This window comes from Lithobates pipiens, unplaced genomic scaffold (assembly GCF_037356315.1).
Source record: "Lithobates pipiens isolate NorthernLeopardFrog02 unplaced genomic scaffold, aLitPip1_a1.2 Scaffold_8, whole genome shotgun sequence".
Classification (NCBI taxonomy): Eukaryota; Metazoa; Chordata; class Amphibia; order Anura; family Ranidae; genus Lithobates; species Lithobates pipiens.
In genome coordinates this window covers 686128647-686153800 of record NW_027507903.1, presented here as the reverse complement: position 1 = coordinate 686153800, position 25154 = coordinate 686128647, and the positions used below count along the sequence as shown (strand labels likewise).

The following is a 25154-nucleotide window of genomic DNA, read 5'->3' as shown; positions in this document are numbered from 1 at the left end:
CCCCCCGACTCGCTCTGTAGGTGGGCCTATGGGGCGGAGGGGGGGGGGGTTTCAGTCGGAGTCTCCACTGTAAATAAAGTGATTTGCCATGTAGAGGAGATCTTCCTTGTATTGGGGGTCTGGGCTGGCAGCAGGAGGGTTAACAGTACAGGTAGCACATTGCAGTAACCCATAGCAACCATGCAGGTGTGAGTGTGTGCAGTGTAATTGGAGTTCCTGTAGTGTGGGGGAAGGGGGGTCTCTGCGGTGTCACATTTGTGGGAGGGGACAGCCAGGTACACTCAGGTGACCCAACTGGACAAACAGAGAGAGAGGAGATTACACAGAGGAGCCTGGGGGGAGGGGAGAGTCTGAAAGGACAAGAGACTGAAAGTCCAGTTCTACACAAGAGACTGCAAGGACAGGATCATAGGAGACTGCACACATCTACAGAGACTGCAAGGACAGGATCACAAGAGACTGCAAGGACAGGATCACAAGAGACTGCAAGGACAGGATCATAAGAGACTGCAAGGACAGGATCACAAGAGACTGCAAGGACAGGTTCACAAGAGACTGCAAGGACAGGATCACAAGAGACTGCAAGGACAGGATCATAAGAGACTGCAAGGACAGGATCACAAGAGACTGCAAGGACAGGATCACAAGAGACTGCAAGGACAGGATCATAAGAGACTGCAAGGACAGGATCACAAGAGACTGCAAGGACAGGATCACAAGAGACTGCAAGGATAGGATCACAAGAGACTGCAAGGACAGGATCACAAGAGACTGCAAGGACAGGATCATAAGAGACTGCAAGGACAGGATCACAAGAGACTGCAAGGACAGGATCACAAGAGACTGCAAGGACAGGATCATAAGAGACTGCAAGGACAGGATCACAAGAGACTGCAAGGACAGGATCACAAGAGACTACAAGGACAGGATCATAAGAGACTGCAAGGACAGGATCACAAGAGACTGCAAGGACAGGATCACAAGAGACTACAAGGACAGGATCACAAGAGACTGCAAGGACAGGATCACAAGAGACTGCAAGGACAGGATCACAAGAGACTGCAAGGACAGGATCACAAGAGACTGCAAGGACAGGATCACAAGAGACTGCAAGGACAGGATCACAAGAGACTGCACACATCTACAGAGACTGCAAGGACAGGATCACAAGAGACTGCAAGGACAGGATCATAAGAGACTACAAGGACAGGATCATAAGAGACTGCAAGGACAGGATCATAAGAGACTGCAAGGACAGGATCATAAGAGACTGCAAGGAGAGGATCATAAGAGACTGCAAGGACAGGATCATAAGAGACTGCAAGGACAGGATCATAAGAGACTGCACCCATCTACAGAGACTACAAGGACAGGATCATAAGAGACTACAAGGACAGGATCATAAGAGACTGCAAGGACAGGATCATAAGAGACTACACACATCTACAGAGACTACAAGGACAGGATCATAAGAGACTACAAGGACAGGATCACAAGAGACTGCAAGGACAGGATCATAAGAGACTGCAAGGACAGGATCACAAGAGACTGCAAGGACAGGTTCACAAGAGACTGCAAGGACAGGATCACAAGAGACTGCAAGGACAGGATCATAAGAGACTGCAAGGACAGGATCACAAGAGACTGCAAGGACAGGATCACAAGAGACTGCAAGGACAGGATCATAAGAGACTGCAAGGACAGGATCACAAGAGACTGCAAGGACAGGATCACAAGAGACTGCAAGGATAGGATCACAAGAGACTGCAAGGACAGGATCACAAGAGACTGCAAGGACAGGATCACAAGAGACTACAAGGACAGGATCATAAGAGACTGCAAGGACAGGATCACAAGAGACTGCAAGGACAGGATCACAAGAGACTACAAGGACAGGATCACAAGAGACTGCAAGGACAGGATCACAAGAGACTGCAAGGACAGGATCACAAGAGACTGCAAGGACAGGATCACAAGAGACTGCAAGGACAGGATCACAAGAGACTGCAAGGACAGGATCACAAGAGACTGCACACATCTACAGAGACTGCAAGGACAGGATCACAAGAGACTGCAAGGACAGGATCATAAGAGACTACAAGGACAGGATCATAAGAGACTGCAAGGACAGGATCATAAGAGACTGCAAGGACAGGATCATAAGAGACTGCAAGGAGAGGATCATAAGAGACTGCAAGGACAGGATCATAAGAGACTGCAAGGACAGGATCATAAGAGACTGCACCCATCTACAGAGACTACAAGGACAGGATCATAAGAGACTACAAGGACAGGATCATAAGAGACTGCAAGGACAGGATCATAAGAGACTACAAGGACAGGATCATAAGAGACTGCAAGGACAGGATCATAAGAGACTGCAAGGAGAGGATCATAAGAGACTGCACCCATCTACAGAGACTACAAGGAGAGGATCATAAGAGACTGCAAGGACAGGATCATAAGAGACTGCACCCATCTACAGAGACTGCTCTTGGCACTAGAGACCTCCAGGACGGGATCGGAGAGACGGCTGAGTAATTGAAGCGGAGACGTCCCGCCCCATAGAGCGCTCATTCCACCCATCTACAGGGGAGACCGCATGGGGAAAGTGGGGGGAGGAGAGAGAGCGTCATCACAATAATATCTGGAGACATCCCAGTATAAATCAGGTGAGTCAGTGAGCCTGGCACCCATTCCTAGGAGAAGTGCCAACATTCTACCTACAATCCGAGAGAGAGCTGTGCACTGCCAGCCCCACATACTACCCACATCCAGAGAGTGAGGGGTCTCCCGAGGGGGTCTCGCAGGGTCACTATGGTTTGGATTAAGAGCGCCGCCCTCCTCCTCTCAGGCCGTCTCTCAGGTGAGTGTCTGAGATAATGACCCCCCAATGTCCCCCCCCACCCCAACCCTCCATACAATCCCCTCACTGCAAGAGATTTCCCTGCAAAGTCACTAATACATTCTACCTGCATCTGGTGTATGCCCCCCAACTGCCCCCACCTGTGCCTGGTCTGCATGTGCCCACCCTCCACTGCCACCACCTGTGCCCAGCCTGCATGTGCCCACCCTCCACTGCCACCACCTGTGCCTACCCTCAACTGCCACCGCCTGTGCCCAGCCTGCATGTGCCCACCCTCCACTGCCACCACCTGTGCCTGATCTACCCGTGCCCACCTTCCACTGCCACTACCTGTGCCCAGTCTGCATGTGCCCACCCTCCACTACCACCACCTGTGTCCACCCTCCACTGCCACTTCCTGTGCCCAGTCTGCATGTGCCCACCCTCCACTACCACCACCTGTGCCCACCCTCCACTGCCACCACCTGTGCCCAGTCTGCATGTGCCCACCCTCCACTCGCCACCACCCGTTCCTGGTCTACCTGTGCCCACGTTCCACTGTCATAAACTTTGCCCAGTCTGCATGTGCCCACCCTCCACTGCCACCACCTGTGCCCAGTCTTTTCAGTGTCAGTTAGTGATACATTTGTATCATTATCCATTATGCAGTGAATACTTTGTTGCTCTCCTGGGATAGTATTGTACATTGTATATACAGTGCCTGGAAAAAGTATTCATACCCCTTGACATTTTCCACATTTTCTCATGTTACACCCAAAAACATAAATGTATTTTATTGGGATTTTATGTGATAGATGAACACAAAGTGGCTCATAATTGTGAAGTGGAAGGAAAATTATAAATGATACAAATAAATCTGTGAAAAGTGTGGGGGGAGGCATTTGTATGGCGCCCCCCGGAGTCAATACTTTGTAGAACCCCCTTTCGCTGCAATTACAGCTGCAAGTCTTTTTGGGGGTGTCTCTACCAGCTTTGCCCATCTAGAGAGGACATTTCTGCCCATTCTTCTTCTTTGTAAAATATCTCAAGCTCTGTCAGATTGGATGGAGAGCGTCTGTGATCAGCAATTTTCAAGTCTGGCCACAGATTCTCAATGGGATTTAGGTCTGGACTGTGACTGGGCCATTCTAACACATGAATATGCTTTGATGTAAACTATTCCATTGTAGCTCTGGCTGGATGTTTCGGGTCGTTGTCCTGCTGGAAGGGGAACCTCCGCCCCGGTCTCAAGTCTTTTGCCGACTCTAACAGGTTTTCTTCTAAGATTGTCCTTTATTTGTCTCCATCCATCTTCCCATCAACTCTGACCAGCTTCCCTGTCCCTGCTGAAGAAAAGCATCCCCACCACATGATGCTGCCACCACCATGTCTCACGGTGGGGATGGTGTGTTCGGGGGATGGGCAGTGTTAGTTTCCCCCACACATAGCGTTTTGCTTTTAGGCCATAAAGTAGAATTTTGGTCTCCTCTGAGCAGATCACCTTCTTCCACATGTTTGCTGCCCCCTCCCCCACATGGCTTCTCACAAAATACAAACAGGACTTCTTATGACTTTCTGTCTCCAATGTCTTTCTTCTTGTCACTCTTCCATAAAGGGAAGATTTGTGGAGAGACGACTAATAGTTGTCCTGTGGACAGATTCTCCCCCCTGAGCTGTGGATCTCTGCAGCTCCTCCAGAGTTACCATGGACCTCTTGGCTCTTCTCTGATGAATGATTTCCTTGCCCGGCCCGGTCAGTTTAGGTGGACAGCCATGTCTTGGTAGGTTTGCAGTTGTGCCATACTCTTTCCATTTTCCGATGATGGATTGAACAGAGCTCCGTGAGATATTTCAAAGCTTGGGATATTTTTATAACCTAACCCTGCTTTATACTTCTCCACAACTTTATCCCCGACCTGCCTGGTGTGTTCCTTGGCCTTCATGATGCTGTTTGTTCACTAAGGTTCTCTAACAAACCTCTGAGGGCTTCACGGAACGGCTGTATTTATACTGAGATGAAATGACACACAGGTGGACTCAATTTACTAAATTAGGCGACTTCTGAAGGCAATTAGTCCCTCTAGATCTTTGTTAGGGGTATCGGAGTAAAGGGGGACACCATACAAATGCCCCCCCCCCCACACACACTTTTGACATATGTATTTGTATCATTTATCATTTTCCTTCCACTTCACAATTATGTGGCACTTTGTGTTGGTCCATCACATAAAATCCCAATAAAATATATTTACGTTTTTGGGGGTAACATGACACAATGTGGGGAATTTCAAGGGGCATGAATACTTTTTCAAGGCACTGTATCAGTATGTAGTATTATACAATGTATCTATGGGTCAGTATTATACAATGTATCTATGGGTCAGTATTATACAATGTATCTATGGGTCAGTATTATACAATGTATCTATGGGTCAGTATTATACAATGTATCTATGGGTCAGTAGTATACAATGTATCAATGGGTCAGTATTATACAATGTATCTATGGGTCAGTATTATACAATGTATCTATGGGTCAGTATGCAGTACATTGTATCTCTCCTATGTGTCAGTATGCAGTACAATAACTGTCAGTATGATAGTTGGAGGAATGTGAGGCTGTGATTGGTGAGGAGGCGGGTCACATGACGGGCGGCAGGGCAGGGGATCAGGGTGTTCCCGGAGAGAGAGGTGTCAGAGCCGTCGAGTCACTTCAGGTAGAACCATGAGATCCGCCGCCACCGCCGAGAGGGGGGCCGAGGAGGAGAGCAGACGGCCAGGTAGGAAGGTGGAGGTGGAGGGGGAGGGGTGGAGGGGGGGGGAGTTGGTCGTTTTACTGGAGGGAAACTTTCAGCACGTTCCCCACTGCCCTTCCTCTAGTTATGGAAGGTGAAGTTGTGATTGGACATTCCTGGGAGGTTATATAAATCTCCAAACGTCAATCGCACAGTGATCGATCGGTCTGAATTGGGTGTCGCTGTTGTCTGATGGAGTCTTGGGGGGGGGGGCTTTATTATGGGGTGCACCCCCTCCCAGGTGATTGTATCGGGGGGAGGGGGGTCAGGTGATTGTATGGGGGTGGGGGTCAGTTGCTGGAGGAGTACATTGGATAAGGAGTGATGATTGTATGGTGATGAGGAATGATTGTGTTGATTGGATTATTTCCCACCCCTGCAGGGGGCGGCCTCACCTCATTATGAAGATAATGAATTGTGTGGGGGAGGGGCGCCTGTGTATATGACTTCCTATTTACACACTGCGGGGCCCCTTCACAGGTATCTGCAGGCTGTGCGTGACCGACTGAGCTTTCCTGGTCATCCCATGCAAATTGATTGATTGGATTGAACTTTCCAAATGTATTGATCACTATTATCCCAATAAATCAGTGGGGCCCCATAGACATCAGATCACTATTATCCCAATAAATCAGTGGGGCCCCATAGACATCAGATCTCTATTATCCCAATAAATCAGTGGGGCCCCATAGACATCAGATCACTATTATCCCAATAAATCAGTGGGGCCCCATAGACATCAGATCACTATTATCCCAATAAATCAGTGGGGCCCCATAGACATCAGATCACTATTATCTCAATAAATCAGTGGGGCCCCATAGTCATCAGATCACTATTATCCCAATAAATCAGTGGGGCCCCATAGACATCAGATCACTATTATCCCAATAAATCAGTGGGGCCCCATAGTCATCAGATCACTATTATCCCAATAAATCAGTGGGGCCCCATAGACATCAGATCACTATTATCCCAATAAATCAGTGGGGCCCCATAGTCATCAGATCACTATTGCCCCTGATGAGCCAGTGAGGTCCCATAGACATCAGATCACTAATGTGGGTGAGGAGTTAGGGGCACCTGCACTGGTTCCCTGTGCTCTATACTCCACCTTTGACATCATCCCCCCACCCTTATTATATCACAGCTTACAAATTCTTAGATGTGACGGCTGCATTCGTTTTCTTTTTTAGGCTTGCTTTTTTCTATCCTTACCTGGTGACCTGGCCAGTAATTCTGTTGGCAATGCTGTTGTCCAAAGGTCCCCCCTACGCTCCCTACTCTAGAGTGCAAGGGGGGGGGGGGTGCTGTAGTACAGGAGGCATGTTACTGGCCAGATCACCAGGTGAAAACAGAGGGGGGGGGGGCCTAGAAGAAGAAAACAAATGCAGCCACCACCACTAATAATGGATTGATGAGCTGCCCCCTGAGCCCTGCTCTCAGTGCATTACTTACTCCTGACCCCTGCTCTCAGTGCGTTACTTACTCCAGACCCCTGATCTCTGTGCGTTACTTCCTCCCGGCCCCTGATCTCTGTGCGTTACTTACTCCTGACCCCTGCTCTCTGTGTGTTACTTCCTCCCGACCCCTGATCTCTGTGCGTAACTTCCTCCCGACCCCTGATCTCTGTGCGTTACTTCCTCCCGACCCTGATCTCTGTGCGTTACTTCCTCCTGACCCCTGATCTCTGTGCCTTCTTTTCTCCTGACCCCTGATCTCTGTGCCTTCTTTCTTCCCAACCCCTGATCTCTGTGCAATACTTCCTCCCGACCCCTGATCTCTGTGCGTTACTTACTCCCGACCCCTGATCTCTATGCGTTACTTACTCCCGACCCCTGATCTCTGTGCGTTACTTACTCCTGACCCCTGATCTCTATGCGTTACTTACTCCCGACCCCTGATCTCTGTGCGTTACTTCCTCCCGACCCCTGATCTCTATGCGTTACTTACTCCCGACCCCTGATCTCTGTGCGTTACTTCCTCCCGACCCCTGATCTCTATGCGTTACTTACTCCCGACCCCTGATCTCTGTGCGTTACTTCCTCCCGACCCCTGATCTCTGTGCGTTACTTCCTCCCGACCCCTGATCTCTGTGCGTTACTTCCTCCCGACCCCTGATCTCTGTGCGTTACTTCCTCCCGACCCCTGCTCTCTGTGCATTACTTCCTCCCGACCCCTGCTCTCTGTGCGTTACTTCCTCCCGACCCCTGATCTCTGTGCGTTACTTCCTCCCGACCCCTGATCTCTGTGCGTTACTTCCTCTAGACCCCTGATCTCTGTGCGCTACTTCTTCCTGACCCCTGATCTCTGTGCATTACTTCTTCCTGACCCCTGATCTCTGTGCATTACTTCTTCCTGACCCCTGATCTCTGTGCATTACTTCTTCCTGACCCCTGATCTCTGTGCATTACTTCTTCCTGACCCCTGAGACATCTTTCAAAACGATTACTAAAACTGAACGCAGTGCACAGATATGTGTGTGTGTGCAGATTGTAGGTCTATAGTTTGGTATGAACGGCTCTTACATAAAAATATCCAGCCCCACCAATCCATCGTCCTCCCAGTCACTCCACCTCTCCGTCTCTCAGCACCCCCTCCTCCATGGTCCATGACAAGGGGGGGGGTCAGTACACACGTGTGCAGCCATACACGGGACACAAAACACGGAGATCCCGAGGCAGCACACAGAACACACGTGTGGCCCATCTGGGCGCAGCTCCAATCACACCCTCCACACGTGAAGACATGCGAGGGGTGCGGCCGCGGTAATCGAGGGCTGTGCAGAGTCTCACCGCATATTTATACTCTTCTTGCCACCAGGGAGTCTTACATAACTCTCCCTCTAATTATTGTTATTATCATTCGATGTCTGCTCTCATCTCCCCACACCTCTGGAATGTTCAACACCGGCCCCCGAATTCTAGATGTGGCCCTACCGGGGGCCCCCGAATTCTAGATGTGGCCCTACCCATGACCCCAAATTCTAGATGTGGCCCTACCTGTGACCCCGAATTCTAGATGTGGCCCTACCCATGATCCCAAATTCTAGATGTGGCCCTACCCGTGACCCCGAATTCTAGATGTGGCCCTACCCGTGACCCCGAATTCTAGATGTGGCTTTATCGGGGTTCATACATATAATATATCACAACACCGGCCCCCGTATTCTAGATGTGGCCCCATTAGGGGTTCATATATATAATTTATTACAATATCGGCCCCTGTATTCTAGATGTGGACTACCCATGACCCTGAATTCTAGATGTGGCCTTATCTGGGGGGGGAGGTTCATATATATATAATATATCACAACACCGGCCCCCGTATTCTAGATGTGGCCCCATTTGGGGTTCATATATATAATTTATTACAATATCGGCCCCCGTATTCTAGATGTGGACTACCCATGACCCTGAATTCTAGATGTGGCCTTATCGGGGGGGGGGGGGGGGGGTCATATATATATAATATATCACAGCACTGGCCCTCATATTCTAGATGTGACCCCATTAGGGGTTCATACCTAGAATATATCACAACACCGGACCTCGTATTCTAGATGTGACCCCATTAGGGGTTCATATATTTAATTTATCACAACACCAGCCCCCGTATTCTAGATGTGACCCCATTAGGGGTTCATACCTAGAATATATCACAACACCGGCCCCCGTATTCTAGATGTGACCCCATTAGGGGTTCATATATATAATATATCACAACACCGGCCCCCGTATTCTAGATGTGACCCCATTAGGGGTTCATACCTAGAATATATCACAACACCGGCCCCCGTATTCTAGATGTGGCCCCATTAGGGGTTCATATATATAATTTATCACAACACCGGCCCCTGTAATCTAGATGTGACCCCATTAGGGGTTCATATATATAATTTATCACAACACCGGCCCCTGTAATCTAGATGTGACCCCATTAGGGGTTCATATATATAATTTATCACAACACCGGCCCCTGTAATCTAGATGTGACCCCATTAGGGGTTCATATATATAATTTATCACAACACCGGCCCCCGTATTCTAAATGTGACCCCATTAGGGGTTCATACCTAGAATATATCACAACACCGCCCCCCGTATTATAGATGTGGCCCTATGGTGAGGTTCATACATATATCACAACTAAGGATGAGCTCAGGCAATGTCTCATTTCCTGTGATTAGTGCAGCGCTGCACCGACTTCCTGGCGGGCTCTGCACGTGGACCATGCGAACACACCTGAGCTCTTCTCTAATCACAACACCGGACCCCGTATTCTAGCTGTGGTCCTATCAGGGGTTCATACGTGTGATATATCACAAATTTTCATCTATGAGTTAACCAGAATATGGTCAGACAGAACCGAGATGGAGCCGGATCTGGGGATACCAACCAACAATAATCAGGTCCACTCAATGCCAAGCAGAATTTGCAAAAAGCAGACAAAATCTTGGAGCGGGGCTTCCATTTTCTGTACATTGGATCATATAGCCCATAAAGGGTTGTTCACACTTGCAGCTGGCCTTGCAACCCCTAACACCCCAATGGCAGTGCGTTTGATGGACATCACCCACTTCTTCAGGACAAAACTCAGCTTTTTTCCATACGATTTGTAGTCTGTTGTCTTTATAAAGTGTAATAAATAAAATAAAGGAACCCCCCCCCCCCCCCTCCAAAAAAAAAAAAAGTGGATGTCTCAGAACTGCAGATCAGACATCAGGGCAAGCCAAAGCTGTGTTTGCCCTTTTGAAAGACAACAGACTGGAATCCTATGGAACTTGCTAACCCCTGGTTCTGAAGAAGCCCGGTCTGCTTGGTGAATGTTGATGTGGCACCAATCAACTGAGAGCTGCCGCTTGGCACTGAGTGGGGCTGCTCATGGTTAATTGGTATCCCTGAGTCCGACTCCATCTTGGTTTTGCCTGGCCGTAGTCTGGTTTATATATAGAATGTATTCCCCCCCCCCCCCGGCCTTATGCTTTTCAACACTTCATTTCATCCACCATGATTATCTGGAGGACAGGCCAATTCGTCATCACTAGAAGTGAAAAGAGGAGAAACCGGAATGTCCTCATTGTGTCTGTTGAGCCGTCAAACCTTTCCTTTGAGGTTATCATCTGGGTTGGTCACATGACCGGTATGGTGGTCATTGTTTTCTTCGGGGGGGAACACGATTCCTGATTGAACGCTCAGCAATTTCTAGGTCCATTGTTTTGGCATTCCATTGCTCAGTCCTGATTAACCATTCCCGACTGCGGTCCTCCCCCTGAACTTTTTGCCTGGCTTGGTGACATGTCCAGTATGGGGGTCATTCAGTTTTCTATTGAGGAACAAGAATCCGGATTAAAGACCCAGAAAATCCTTGGTGAGCCAGTGGGGCCCCATAGTCATCAGATAACTATTACCCCTGGTGAGCCAGTGGGGCCCCCATCTCACCGTGTTCACACGCAAAGGCGAAAGTGCGCCTCAGTCCCACACGCACGCTAACAGCGATCGCCCCCACGTGTGAGGTATCACCACGAACGAGACAGATCATGGGAACTAATTCTAGCTCCAGACCTCCCCTGTAAAGCTAAAGCGATAACCTGTAAAGGCTTTTAAAGTGTCACCTATAAACAGTAAAATTGACGTCGCTTGTCGCCGGTGATGTGTTTGGTATTTATTTACTCGACATAACCTCGTCTTTTATATTTTACAAAAAAATTGGGTCGTGTATTGTATTTTTTATTTTTTTTTGCACTAAAATAAAAAAAAGTGTATTTTTTTAAAATGCATTTGAAAAAGCGCTACACAAAAAAAATTGCAATAACTTCAATTTATTGTCCAGGGCCTCTGCTTTAATAAAATATATAATGTTTAGGGGTACAAACTCATTTTCTAGCAAAAAACACTGATTGTTCCTTGTGAACAAAAAAAGTGGCAGAAAAGTCCCGGTCTGGAAGTGGATATACAGTAGAAGGGTGAACCTCCCAATGGAGACACCAACGGAAATAAAAACTTGACAGGGGATGTGACCCCCTCACCACTCCATATAATAAAAAAAAAATGTACGTGGACTTCAAATTAGCTGTTGTGATGGCAAAGGCCACCTGCCACTGGCAGATCCCAGGCGATGGCGATCTGCCGGTGGCGCACCGACCTGTATGCACGTCCCACAATGCAATGCTGCAACCGGGGAGACCAGCAGAGTGGCACCCAACGCAGTGCATTGTGGGATCTGTTTTAGACCTACACTCGACTTTTCGGAAAAGCTCCAGATCTGCAGAGAAGCTCTTGGTTCCCCCAGGACAGCGCTGGGACCCCATTGACGTTCCCCAGCAGGGTCAACCGGGCAGGTGATGTCGTCATTGGCCAAAGGAAGTCAGGACAGTTTCTTTTTAATCTTGAGAATCTGCAGTTTACTTTTTCTTAAAGTGTAAAAGTTTGCAAGTATTTAAACTTTTTTTTATATGATTTTTGACTACTTTAAACATTTCACGCAGGTCACCCATACTCCGTTTGCAAGGCTTTTTGATATGAGAAGGTCCAATGTTTCCTCAATTCTGAATGTAAACAACTGACCAGTCCAATCTGATCTAATCTCTTCCATCCAGTTCTTCCGAAAGACACAGAATTCACTGAGCTCAGGCCCATGCCATCCCCATGTTTTCAACCAATCGTCTCCTTTGTCTGGCACCTGGTCACGACCCCATCAGTCAAGGCTCTCTTTCCCTGGGGTGGCCTTCATTAGTTGCTGTCTGTAAGCAGTAAAAAAGAGGCCATAGCCTAAGATCGTGATGGCAAACCTTGGCACCCCCAGATGTTTTGGAACCACATTTCCCATGATGCTCAGCTGCACTGCAGAGTGCATGAGCATCATGGGAAATGTAGTTCCAAAACATCTGGGGTGCCGCAGTTCGCCATCGCTGTCCTAAGATAACCCAAACTACGTTTTTAAAAATGTAGTTATTGTTCTGAAAGCAATGACCACATTACTGATTACGTTTCCAGCTTCCCGGATGATCCTCCTGTTATTTTTAGATCTCCAGCAAAATATAAGCTGTGCCCGGCCTAAAATCCGCCCAGACAGTCCCTGCGCTTCAGGCAGACAGGATAATGACAGGCCGGATTTATTGTCAATATCCTGTTTATGAAGATTGGAGGGCGAGGCTGGCACCCCGAGGTGTGAGGAGACGCTGAACTGACTCATCTTTAACTAACTGATGTTAATTAATGCAACCCCATTATTATATTAAAAACACTCCTTTCACTCTGCCCTCTATACGCAATCATAGATCTACCTTGGCCCCACCACTGGTCTTGGGCTTCCTGAATGGCTGGATTCTGGAGGTTCACTCCTGATCTATGGAAGTATCTCCTCCTCCAGTAATACACATTATGATCCCATTATTATAATAGGGCTCCTCTCCAACTCTGCCCTCCACTAACAATCTATTTGTAGATCTACGTCGGTCCCATTGCCAGCCCTGGATATCGCAAAACTTCTGGGGTTCTGGAGATTCACCCCTGGTCTATGGAAGTGTTTCCTCAGGCCATACATGTTACAATCCCATTATTATAATAAGGCTTTTCCCATACTGCCCTCCATGCAAGCCTATTATTTCTAGATCTATCTCGGCGGCCCCACCACCGGCCCTGGGCCCCTGTACACACGGTCGGAGATTTCGACAACCAAATCCGTCGGATCTTGTCCGAAACTGTTGCATACACACGGTCGGACTAAGTTGTCGAAAAATCCGATCATTTAGAACGTGATGACGTAATTTCGTTACGATGGGACTACGTTCAGGCTAGTAGCCAATAGCTTTGATGTAGGAATTTGATCTGAGCATGCGTAGCACTTAGTCCGATCAAAATTCTCTACACATGATCGGAGTATGTCCGATCGAACCAGTTGGTTGGAAAATATTTTCAACAAGTTGGAAAATTGGGTCCGACGGTTATTCCGACGGAATCAGTCCGATGCATACCACACACAGTCGGATTATCCAACAACACGGTCCGATAGGACACATTCCGACGGATTCTCCGACCGTGTGTACAAGGGCCTAAACATCTTCATTTTGGAGGTTCCTCCCTGGTCTATGGAAATGTCTCCTCCACCAATCATACACATTGCAATCTCAGTATTATAAAAACACTCCTTCCACTCTGCCCTCTATACGCAATCAATGTATAGATCTACCTTGGCACCACCACTGGTCTTGGGCTTCCTGAATGGCTGGATTCTGGAGGTTCACCCCCGGTCTATGGAAGTATCTCCTCCTCCAGTAATACACATTATGATCCCATTGTTATAATAGGGCTCCTCCTATTCTGCCCTCCACTAACAATCTATTTGTAGATCTACGTCGGTCCCACTGCCAGGCCTGGATATCCCAAAATCCTGGGATTCTGGAGACTCACCCTTGGTCGATGGAAATGTTTCCTCCACCAATCATACACATTGCAATCTCAGTATTATAAAAACACTCCTTCCACTCTGCCCTCTATAAGCAATCAATTTATAGATCTACCTTGGCACCACCACTGGTCTTGGGCTTCCAGAATAGCTGGATTCTGAAGGTTCACCCCTGGTCTATGAAAGTGTCTCCTCCTCCAGTAATACACATTATGATCCTATTATTATAATAGGGCTTCTCCTATTCTGCCCTCCACTAACAATCTATTTGTAGATCTGCCTCGGCCTCACCACTGGCCCCCACCTCGGCCTCACCACTGACCCTCACCACTGGCCCTGGATCTCCTACACTTCTGGGCTTCTGGCAGTTCACCCCTGGTCTATGAATGTGCCTCCTCAGGCCATACACATCCCAATCCCATTATTACAATAAGGCTCCTCCCACTCTGCAATCCATACACAATCTTTTTACAGCTCTACCTCGGCCCCACCACTGGCCCTCAACCTCCCAATCTTCAGGTGTTTTGGAGGTTCATCCCTGGTCTATGGAAGGGTCTGCTCCTCCAATAATATGCATTATGATCCTATTATTATAATAAGGCTCCTCGCACACTGCTCTCCATACACAATCTATTTATTCATTTATCTCGGCACCCACCACCAGCCCTGGACCTCCCAAACGTTTGGGTTATGGAGGTTCACCCCTGGTCTATGGAAGTGTCTTCTTCTACAGTAATACATATTATGATCCCATTATTATAATAAGGCTCCTCCCACTCTGCCCTCCATGCACAATCCATTTATAGATCTACCTCTGCCCGGCCATGGGCTTCCCGCACTTCTGGGTTCTGACAGTTCACCCCCAGTCTATAGAAATGTCTCCTCCTCCAGTAATACACATTGCAATCTCATTATTACATTAAGGCTCCTCCCACCCTGCCCTCCATACACAATCTATTTATAAATCTACCTCTGCCCCACCACAAGCCCCTAGCTTCCCAAACGTCTGGGGTTCTGGAGGTTCACTATTCATCGTGTCTCCTCCACCGGCAATACCCATTACAATCTCATTGTACAGTGGGTTGGCCAAACCTTGGCAGTGGCCTGAACGATCCATTAAGGTCAGCTGTTGTTACATCTAAAGCTTGTACAATCACATTGTAACATATGTGGTCAGATGACCCAATCTAGACTGTGCCTGATTTTAGAGAAAGGTGACCAGCCTGTACATCTTCACAAAGATATTCTGCAACTTTCCTCCAGATAACTTCTGGTTGGCCAATCTCAAAGGAATAGTAGATAGGTTGAAATTGTCCCCTTCCCCTTCATTGACGTAACCAGGAAATGTCTCTGTGTTCTTTGAGGAATGGTGATGGGAGAATGTTATCTGCTTGGTGGTCTCAGCAATACTGGTGGGGAATGTTATCTGCTTGGTGGTCTTTGGAATGGTCTGTTTGGTGATCTCGGGAATAGTGATGGGAGAATGTTTTCTGCTTGGTGGTCTTTGGAATGGTCTGTTTGGTGATCTCGGGAATAGTGATGGGAGAATGTTATCTGCTTGGTGGTCTTTGGAATGGTCTGTTTGGTGATCTCGGGAATAGTGATGGGAGAATGTTATCTGCTTGGTGGTCTTTGGAATGGTCTGTTTGGTGATCTCGGGAATAGTGATGGGAGAATGTTTTCTGCTTGGTGGTCTCAGGAATACTGATGGGGAATGTTATCTGTTTGGTAGTCTCTGAAATGGTAATGGGGGAATATTATCTTTTTGGTGGTCCTAGAAAGGGTGATAAGGGAATGTTATATGTTTGGTGGTCTCGGAAATGGTGATGGGGGAATATTATCTTCTTGGTGGTCCTAGAAAGGGTGATGGGGGAATTTTATCTGTTTGGCGGTCTTAGCCCTTGCACACATGGTCGGAGATTCTGACGGAATGTGTCCGATCGGACCGTGTTGTCAGATAATCCGACTGTGTGTGGTCTCCATCGGACTGTTTCCGTCAGACTATCTGACGGACCAAGTTTTCCAACTTGCCGGTAACATTTTCCAACAACATGATCCAATTGGACTTTGTCCGATCATGTGTAGAGAATTCCGATCGGACAAAGTGCCACCCATGCTGAGATCAAATTCCTACACCAAAGCTATTGGCTACTAGCATGAACGTAGTCCCGTCGTAACGAAATTACGTCATCACGTTACGAAAGATCGGATTTTCCGACAACTTTGTCCGTGTGTATGCAACAGTTTTGGACAAAATCCGTCGGAAAAAATCTGACGGATTTGGTTGTCAGAATGTCCGACCATGTGTACAAGGGCTTCGAAATATTAATGGAGAATATTATCTGTTTGTTGGTCTCAGAAATGGTAATGGGGGAATATTATCTTCTTGGTGGTCCTAGAAAGGGTGATGGGGGAATTTTATCTGTTTGGTGGTCTTAGAAATAGTGATGGGGAATATTATGTTTGTTGGTCTCAGAAATGGTGATGGGGGAATATTATCTTCTTGGTGGTCATAGAAAGGGTGATGGGGGGAATTTTATCTGTTTGGAGGTCTTAGAAATAGTGATGGGGAATATTATCTGTTTGGTGGTCTCAGAAATGGTGATGGGGGAATATTATCTGCTTGGTGGTCCCGGGAATGGCAATGGGGGAATGTTATCTGTTTGGTGGTCTCGGAAAGGGTGATGGGGGAATATTATCTGCTTGGTGGTCCCGGGAATGGCAATGGGGGAATGTTATCTGTTTGGTGGTCTCGGAAAGGGTGATGGGGGAATGTTATTTGCTTGCTGGTCCAGGGAATGGGGATGGGGGAATATTATCTGTTTGGTGGTCTCAGAAATGGTGATGGGGGAATATTATCTGCTTGGTGGTCATAGAAAGGGTGATGGGGGGAATTTTATCTGTTTGGTGGTCTTAGAAATAGTGATGGGGAATATTATCTGTTTGGTGGTCTCAGAAATGGTGATGGGGGAATATTATCTTCTTGGTGGTCCTAGAAAGGGTGATGGGGGGAATTTTATCTGTTTGGTGGTCTTAGAAATAGTGATGGGGAATATTATCTGTTTGGTGGTCTCAGAAATGGTGATGGGGGAATATTATCTTTTTGGTGGTCCTAGAAAGGGTGATGGGGGAATTTTATCTGTTTGGTGGTCTTAGAAATAGTGATGGGGAATATTATCTGTTTGGTGGTCTCAGAAATGGTGATGGGGGAATATTATCTTGGTGGTCCTAGAAAGGGTGATGGGGGAATTTTATCTGTTTGGTGGTCTTAGAAATAGTGATGGGGAATATTATCTGTTTGGTGGTCTCAGAAATGGTGATGGGGGAATATTATCTTCTTGGTGGTCCTAGAAAGGGTGATGGGGGAATTTTATCTGTTTGGTGGTCTTAGAAATAGTGATGGGGAATATTATGTTTGTTGGTCTCAGAAATGGTGATGGGGGAATATTATCTTCTTGGTGGTCCTAGAAAGGGTGATGGGGGGAATTTTATCTGTTTGGAGGTCTTAGAAATAGTGATGGGGAATATTATCTGTTTGGTGGTCTCAGAAATGGTGATGGGGGAATATTATCTGCTTGGTGGTCCCGGGAATGGCAATGGGGGAATGTTATCTGTTTGGTGGTCTCGGAAAGGGTGATGGGGGAATGCTATTTGCTTGCTGGTCCAGGGAATGGTGATGGGGGAATATTATCCGTTTGGCTGGTGCCAGGAATGCTGACAGGGTAAAATTATCTCACTAGCCATCCTAGGAACATTATCTCACTGCTGGTCCTGGCAATGTTATGTGTTCTCCGGGTAATCTCTGGAAGTCTCACTTTGCGTTCTGTAACATGACGAGTGTTTTGTTTTCTCTGTGAAGTCTTCCTCATTCCTCCCGTGTTGGAACATGTCGTCCATAGACATTCCACACGTGAGCGTGTACATGAGGTACCGTACAGTGAGAGGGCGTGGCTTACTGTGTGTTGTTTGTGTATACAGCGTGTCGGATGTATTGACTGTACACATGTGTCTATAGAAGACTCAGCGCTCACACATGAGACCTCAGAACTCCGCACTGCCGTAGACCTGAACTGATGTCTCTCTGTATTTCTCCAGTGTCAGGTGTGGAGATGGTGACCGAAGAGGGGAGCGACTGGCTCACCCAACTCTTACGGGAGGTCCAACTTGAACAGTTCTACAAGAGGATCCGTGATGAGCTCAATGTCACCCGACCGGGACACTTCGACTTTGTCAAACCTTTCGACCTGGACAATATCGGGATGGGGAGACCAGGTAAGAGAGGAGCAGCCTTACCATAAATATGCTGTGTATACTCGGAGATCTGACATACAGTACTGTCACTGGCTGGCCACATGTGGAGTACTGTCACGGGGGGGGGGGGGGGGTCATATGTAGAGTACCATTACTGGGGGGGTCATATGTGGAGTACTGTCACTGGGGGGGTCATATGTGGTTTGGGGTCATATGTGGAGTACTGTCACTGGAGGGGTGGTCATATGTGGAGTACTGTCACTGGGGGGGGGGGGTAATATGTGGAGCACTGTCACTGGGGGGGGGCATATGTGGAGTACTGTCACTGGGGGGGCATATGTGGAGTACTGTCACTGGGGGGGCATATGTGGAGTACTGTCACTGGGGGGGGGCATATGTGGAGTACTGTCACTGGGGGGGGCATATGTGGAGTACTGTCATGGGGGGGGGGGGTCATATGTGGAGCACTGTCACTGGGGGGGGGCATATGTGGAGTACTGTCACTGGGGGGGGCATATGTGGAGTACTGTCATGGGGGGGGGGGGTCATATGTGGAGCACTGTCACTGGGGGGGGGGCATATGTGGAGTACTGTCACGGGGGGGGTCATATGTGGAGCACTGTCACTGGCCAGCCATATGTGGAGTACTGTCACTGAGGAGGGGTTAGATGTACTGTCACTGGGGGGGGGGGGGGGGTCATATGTGGAGTACTGTCACTGGGGGGGGGGGCATATGTGGAGCACTGTCACTGGGGGGGGCATATGTGGAGTACTGTCACTGGGGGGAGGGGGGGCTTATGTGGAGTACTGTCACTGGCCAGCCATATGTGGAGTACTGTCACTGAGGGGGGTTTATATGTACTGTCACTGGGGGGGGGGTCATATGTGGAGTACTGTCACTGGGGGGGTCATATGTGGAGTACTGTCACTGGGGGGCATATGTGGAGTACTGTCACTGGGGGGGGGCATATGTGGAGTACTATCACCGGCCAGCCATATGTGGAGTACTGTCACTGGGGGGGTCATATGTGGTGTACTGTCACTGGGGGGGTCATATGTGGAGCACTGTCACTGGGGGGGGGCGATATGTGGAGTACTGTCACTGGCCAGCCATATGTGGAGTACTGTCACTGGCCAGCCATATGTGGAGTACTGTCACTGAGGGGGGGTTATATGTACTGTCACTGGGGGGGTCATATGTGTATTACTGTCACTAGCTGGCCATATGTGGGGTACCGTCACTGGCCAGCCATATGTGGAGTACTGTCACTGAGGGGGGGTTATATGTACTGTCACTGGGGGGGGGGGGGGTCATATGTGTAGTACCGTCACTAGCCGGCCATATGTGGAGTACTGTAACTGGCCAGCCACAAGTAGAGTACTGTCACTGGCCGGATATATGTGAAGCACTGTCCGGTCATAAGTAGAATACTGTCACTGGAGGGTGATATGTGAAGTACTGTCACTTGCCGGTCATATGTAGAGTATTGTCACAGGAGGGTCATATGTAGAATAATGTCACTGGTCAGCCACATGTAGAGTACTGTCACTGGAGGGTCATATGTGGAGTACTGTGACTGAATGGTTAAATGTAGAGTACTGTCACTGGCCGGCCATATGTAGAGTATTGTCACTGGCCGGCCATATGTAGTGTACTGTCACTGGCCGGCCATATGTAGAGTATTGTCACTGGCCGGCCATATGTAGTGTACTGTCACTGGAGGGTCATATGTGGAGTACTGTGACTGAATGGTTAAATGTAGAGTACTGTCACTGGCCGGCCATATGTAGAGTATTGTCACTGGCCGGCCATATGTAGTGTACTGTCACTGGAGGGTCATATGTGGAGTACTGTGACTGAATGGTTAAATGTAGAGTACTGTCACTGGCCGGCCATATGTAGAGTACTGTCACTGGCCGGCCATATGTAGAGTACTGTCACTGGCCGGCCATATGTAGAGTACTGTCACTGGCCGGCCATATGTAGAGTACTGTCACTGGCCGGCCATATGTAGAATACTGTCACTGGCCGGCCATATGTAGAGTACTGTCACTGGCTGGTCATATGTAGAGTACTGTCACTGGCCGGCCTTAATGTAGAGTATTGTCACTAGCCAGTCATTGACTGGCCGGTCATATGTAGAGTATTGTCACTGGCCGGCCATATGTAGAGTATTGTCACTGGCCGGCCACTGACTGGTTATATGTAGAGTATTGTCACTGGCTGGTCATTTGTAGAGTATTGTCACTGGCCGGCCATATGTAGAGTATTGTCACTGGCCGGCCATATGTAGAGTATTGTCACTGGCCGGCCATATGTAGAGTATTGTCACTGGCCGGCCATATGTAGAGTATTGTCACTGGCCAGCCACTGACTGGTTATCTGTAGTGTACTGTCAATGGCCGGCCATATGTAGAGTATTGTCACTGGGCGGCCATTGACTGGTTATATATAGTGTATTGTCATTGGCCGGACATATGTAGAGTATTGTCATTGGCCGGACATATGTAGAGTATTGTCATTGGCCGGACATATGTAGAGTATTGTCATTGGCCGGACATATGTAGAGTATTGTCATTGGCCGGACATATGTAGAGTATTGTCATTGGCCGGACATATGTAGAGTATTGTCATTGGCCGGACATATGTAGAGTATTTTCATTGGCCGGACATGTGTAGAGTATTGTCATTGGCCGGACATGTGTAGAGTATTGTCATTGGCCGGACATATGTAGAGTATTGTCATTGGCCGGACATATGTAGAGTATTGTCATTGGCCAGACATATGTAGAGTATTGTCATTGGCTGGACATATGTAGAGTATTGTCATTGGCCGGACATATGTAGAGTATTGTCATTGGCCAGACATATGTAGAGTATTGTCATTGGCTGGACATATATAGAGTATTGTCATTGGCCGGACATATGTAGAGTATTGTCATTGGCTGGTCATATGTAGAGTACTTTGTAAGGTCAGGCTCCATGCAGCCGGTTGTATGAAGTATGGCATCCCCGTCATCTCCTTGGAGATGAATAATTTTGCTGTGACACCCCTACTCTTCCTTTACCCCCCCTCCATTGTTATCCCTGACATGTGTGTCCCAGGCAGCTGAGTTCACGGTGTCCCCATGCTGCACCCTGCGCTCCTTCTCTGATGATTCATAACAATAATAGGTTCTCCGGGGACATGGAAGGGGGTTGGACCACGATTGGGAAAGTTGTCTTCATACTGTACATTACATAATGTCCCCCCCTTCATGCGTGTTTATGTTGTTCTGCCAGTTGTCACTGAACATTCTCACGTGTACCGGGTGACTCAGGTGTGTCACATGACCCGGTTCCTCCAGGAATGAGGTCACCGCTTAGCTTTATAATGAGGTGTGAGGTATCGATGGATTGGATGTGTCATCCTACAACCCGGACACACACAGGTCCCAGAAGGAACCCATCTCCCTTCTCTTTACCTCAATCTCCTCCGCTGCCCTTTCCCTGATTTATAACACAAGAGACTGTAATGGAGACAAAGTGTTTTCCACCAAAATCCCCCAAACCCTTGGTGGATGGAACCCGGGCAGAGTCACCATCCAGAAAGCAAATTCTACTTGGCTTTGAGTTTGAGGAGTTCTTGCAGCGGCCATGGCTTATGCTTAGTGCCTACAGGTCAGAAGCTGGTCTGAATCTGTAATAAAGTATTGTTGGTGGCTCTGCAATGACGATATATTGGCAGTTGTAGCTTAGATCTCCTCATATCCCACAATGCAGTGCTACCACCTCTACCCTGGTCAAGGAAGTTGCAAGATCTCCAAATTACCAGTTCACTTTAAATGAATGTGGAGGAGCTGCAGTGCCCCATGCCTCATGCCTGACTTGCCGTGTTCTATTTTTCAGCTCAGAGAAGACTCTTAGAAGCTTTAAAGCGAAGGAAGCCACTCATCCGCCCCAAAACATGGATGTACAAGGTGAGCGTTTTGTGGGAGGGGCAAGGACACATACTACTGAGCTCACCATTGGGGGAGGGGCAGAGACACAAGCTACTGTTGGGAAATCCACATTCAGAACCTGTTCTAATTATTGTCTTCTTTTTCTCCTCTTTTAGATGTTTGCAAACAGAGGCCCTGAAGGCCCCGAATCACCCTCAGATCTGGACACCTCATCACCCCCCACCCTATTGCTGTCGCCCTCCTCCCACCGTGGGGAAAGTGACTACTCCTTGAAGTGTCTGATGAATGACCGAGACCTGCACCTGATGGAGCGTCTGGGGGATGGTTGCTTTGGGGTGGTCCGTAGAGGAGAGTGGAGGATTCCCGGTGGAAGGATAGTGAGTATCCTCTTCCTATATGTCTTCCAGTTCCCTGAGCTCTCAGTCCTCCTATCATGTCCTGTTACTCTGCAGTGGTCTTATCTTCACCGTCTTTGTCTTTTTTCAGGTGAATGTTGCTGTGAAAACCCTCCGTACAGATGCCAGCTCTGACCCTGAAATTCTTCAGGACTTCCTGCAAGAAGTGAATTCCATGTACGCCCTGGATCACCAACATCTCATCCGACTCTATGGGGTAGTTCTGACCCAGCCAATGAAAATGGTGAGTGGTTGGTTCTCTTGATGGGGTCATTTTTATCCACACCAGTTTAATAAAGCAATCAGGATGACTGAGGGTTGGGACTTTAAATGAAGCAGGCAGGTGTAAAACATTTATACTTATTGGAAAATCAATGGTAAGTTGCATGAGGGTAATCATGAGTACACCAAGAAGACCAATATATTCCATCCAACGAAATGCATAGAGCTACTATATGCCATGTTTTATGCCAACTATGTTTTACTTACTTAATGATCACTTGTAATATGTGATTTGTATTTTTAGTGGTCAATTGTTATTGCTGTATGTTTACCCATTGAATGGAATATATTGGTCTTCTTGGTGTACTCATGATTACCCTCATGCAACTTACCATTGATTTTCCAATAAATTTAAATGTTTTACACCTGCCTGCTTCATTGAAAGTCCCAACCCTCAGTCATCCTGATTGCTTTATTCAAATAGGGATGGAGGCAACTGACCTTACCCGGTCACCGCCTCATTTAAAGTCCCAACGTTCTCTTTTTCTTCTCTCACGCCAGTTTAATGCAAGAGGGGACTCTAAGTCTGCCCCCCCCCTCCGTCAGGGTGACACTTAGTTTGTCCCCTCCCTCCAGAAAGGCAAATGGGGATGTGATGTGTGTAGCTGGATAATTACCCTCTTGTTTCTTTCCTTCTTCCATCTCAGGTCACAGAGTTGGCACCTCTCGGATCTCTACATGATGCTCTGCGTTCTCGCTATGGAGCATATCCTCTGCAGCTCTTGTGGTCGTACTGCATCCAGATCGCCTCTGGGATGAGCTATCTTGAAAACCAGAAGTTCATCCACAGGGATCTGGCAACACGGAATGTCCTGCTCATGAATGAAGAAATGGTAAAGATCGGTGATTTTGGCCTGACAAGAGCGCTGAGGGCGAACGATGAACAATACATCATGTCTGCTCACCGCAGGATACCCTTTGCATGGTGAGGAAGGGAGTCAGAACATAGTAGGGCACTAGTGGATCAATCCTATGGTGGGAGGTTGAGGATACTCATCAGAACATTGGGTAATCTCTGGGAATCCCAAATCACTAATTTGCCCACTATTTGCCTTCTTTGTGACAGGTGTTCACCAGAAAGCTTGAAGATTGGTACCTTCTCACACTCATCAGATGTCTGGATGTTTGGGGTCACCATGTGGGAAATGTTCACCTATGGACAGGAGCCCTGGTTGGGCCTTGCTGGGAGACAGGTAACTTGGTGCTCTCATAGAGTTTCATCTTCAACATTTATCCGTAAGTCTCACAGAACCGAAATTTATATATCTGTGTTCCTGTCTCCAGATTTTAATGAAGATTGACCGAGAAGGAGAGCGATTGGAACATCCAGATGATTGTCCTCTCGCTTTGTACAACATCATGATGAAGTGTTGGGCACACAAACCTGAACAGAGGCCTAATTTCGCCACTCTCATCAGCCTTCTCCAAGATGTAAGTGAAATATATATCCTTACTCACCCCTACAATGTGTTCCATACAGTATATGAACAAATTATGCCACTTAGGTGTTTCAAGTAAAGGGTCCTGTTAATACGTCATGCAAAGACATTGTAGACAATTGTGCTCTTCCAACCCTCTGGTAATAGTTTGAAGACCCTTTTCTGTTCCATCAGGACTGTGCTCCCCCCGTGTACAAAGCCAGCTCCATAAATATATGGTTTAACCAGTGTGGATGAACCCAAGTGTCCTGCACAGAGCCCTGACCTCAACCCTACTGAGCACCTTTGGAATGGACTGGAAGGCCAGTTGTAAACCAGGCCTTCTCATCCAATATCAGTACCTGATGCCCTCAGAAATGGACTCCGATTCCCATAGACACCCTCCAAAATCTTGTGGAAAGCCTTCCCAGTGGAGTGGAGGCTGTTATTGATCCAATGGGGGCAACTCCATATTAATGACAATGGTTTTAGTATAGGATATCCAACACCAACTGATTTAGGTTTTTTCCTATCTGACAACAGTACCTGACCTCACAAATGGGCTCAAATCCCCATAGACACCCTCCAAAATCTTGCTGAAAGTCTTCCCAGAAGATCTGTTGGAAGAAACTCCATATTCGCCCCCCATGGTTTTGGAATGGGATGTCCAACAAGATCATACAGGTGTTGTGGTCAGGTGTCCAAAATGTTTGGCCATATAGTGCATCTCCATCCCTGTCCCTTTCCAATGAATTACAGAAATACGTTCCTAATAAAGTCCTCTTTTTAGATATCTAAATAATTCAGTCATGCTTATATG

General features: G+C 47.7%; 1 protein-coding gene across 4 annotated transcripts in view; it reads left to right on the top strand.

Annotated features, from left to right (window-relative positions):
• Positions 1-2532: 2532 nt before the first annotated feature.
• LOC143962198 (activated CDC42 kinase 1-like) overlaps positions 2533-25154 on the top strand; it is a 30742-nt gene continuing 8120 nt past the window's right edge. The window contains exons 1-8 of one of the 4 annotated variants that reach the window (XM_077471532.1): positions 2533-2672; positions 18142-18318; positions 22187-22257; positions 22395-22616; positions 22726-22878; positions 23564-23841; positions 23983-24109; positions 24201-24347. In XM_077471532.1, coding sequence (XP_077327658.1) covers positions 18156-18318; positions 22187-22257; positions 22395-22616; positions 22726-22878; positions 23564-23841; positions 23983-24109; positions 24201-24347 — 1161 coding nt within the window. In that variant the 5' untranslated portion in view covers positions 2533-2672; positions 18142-18155. The other 3 variants (XM_077471530.1, XM_077471529.1, XM_077471531.1) reach the window with 3 other exon arrangements.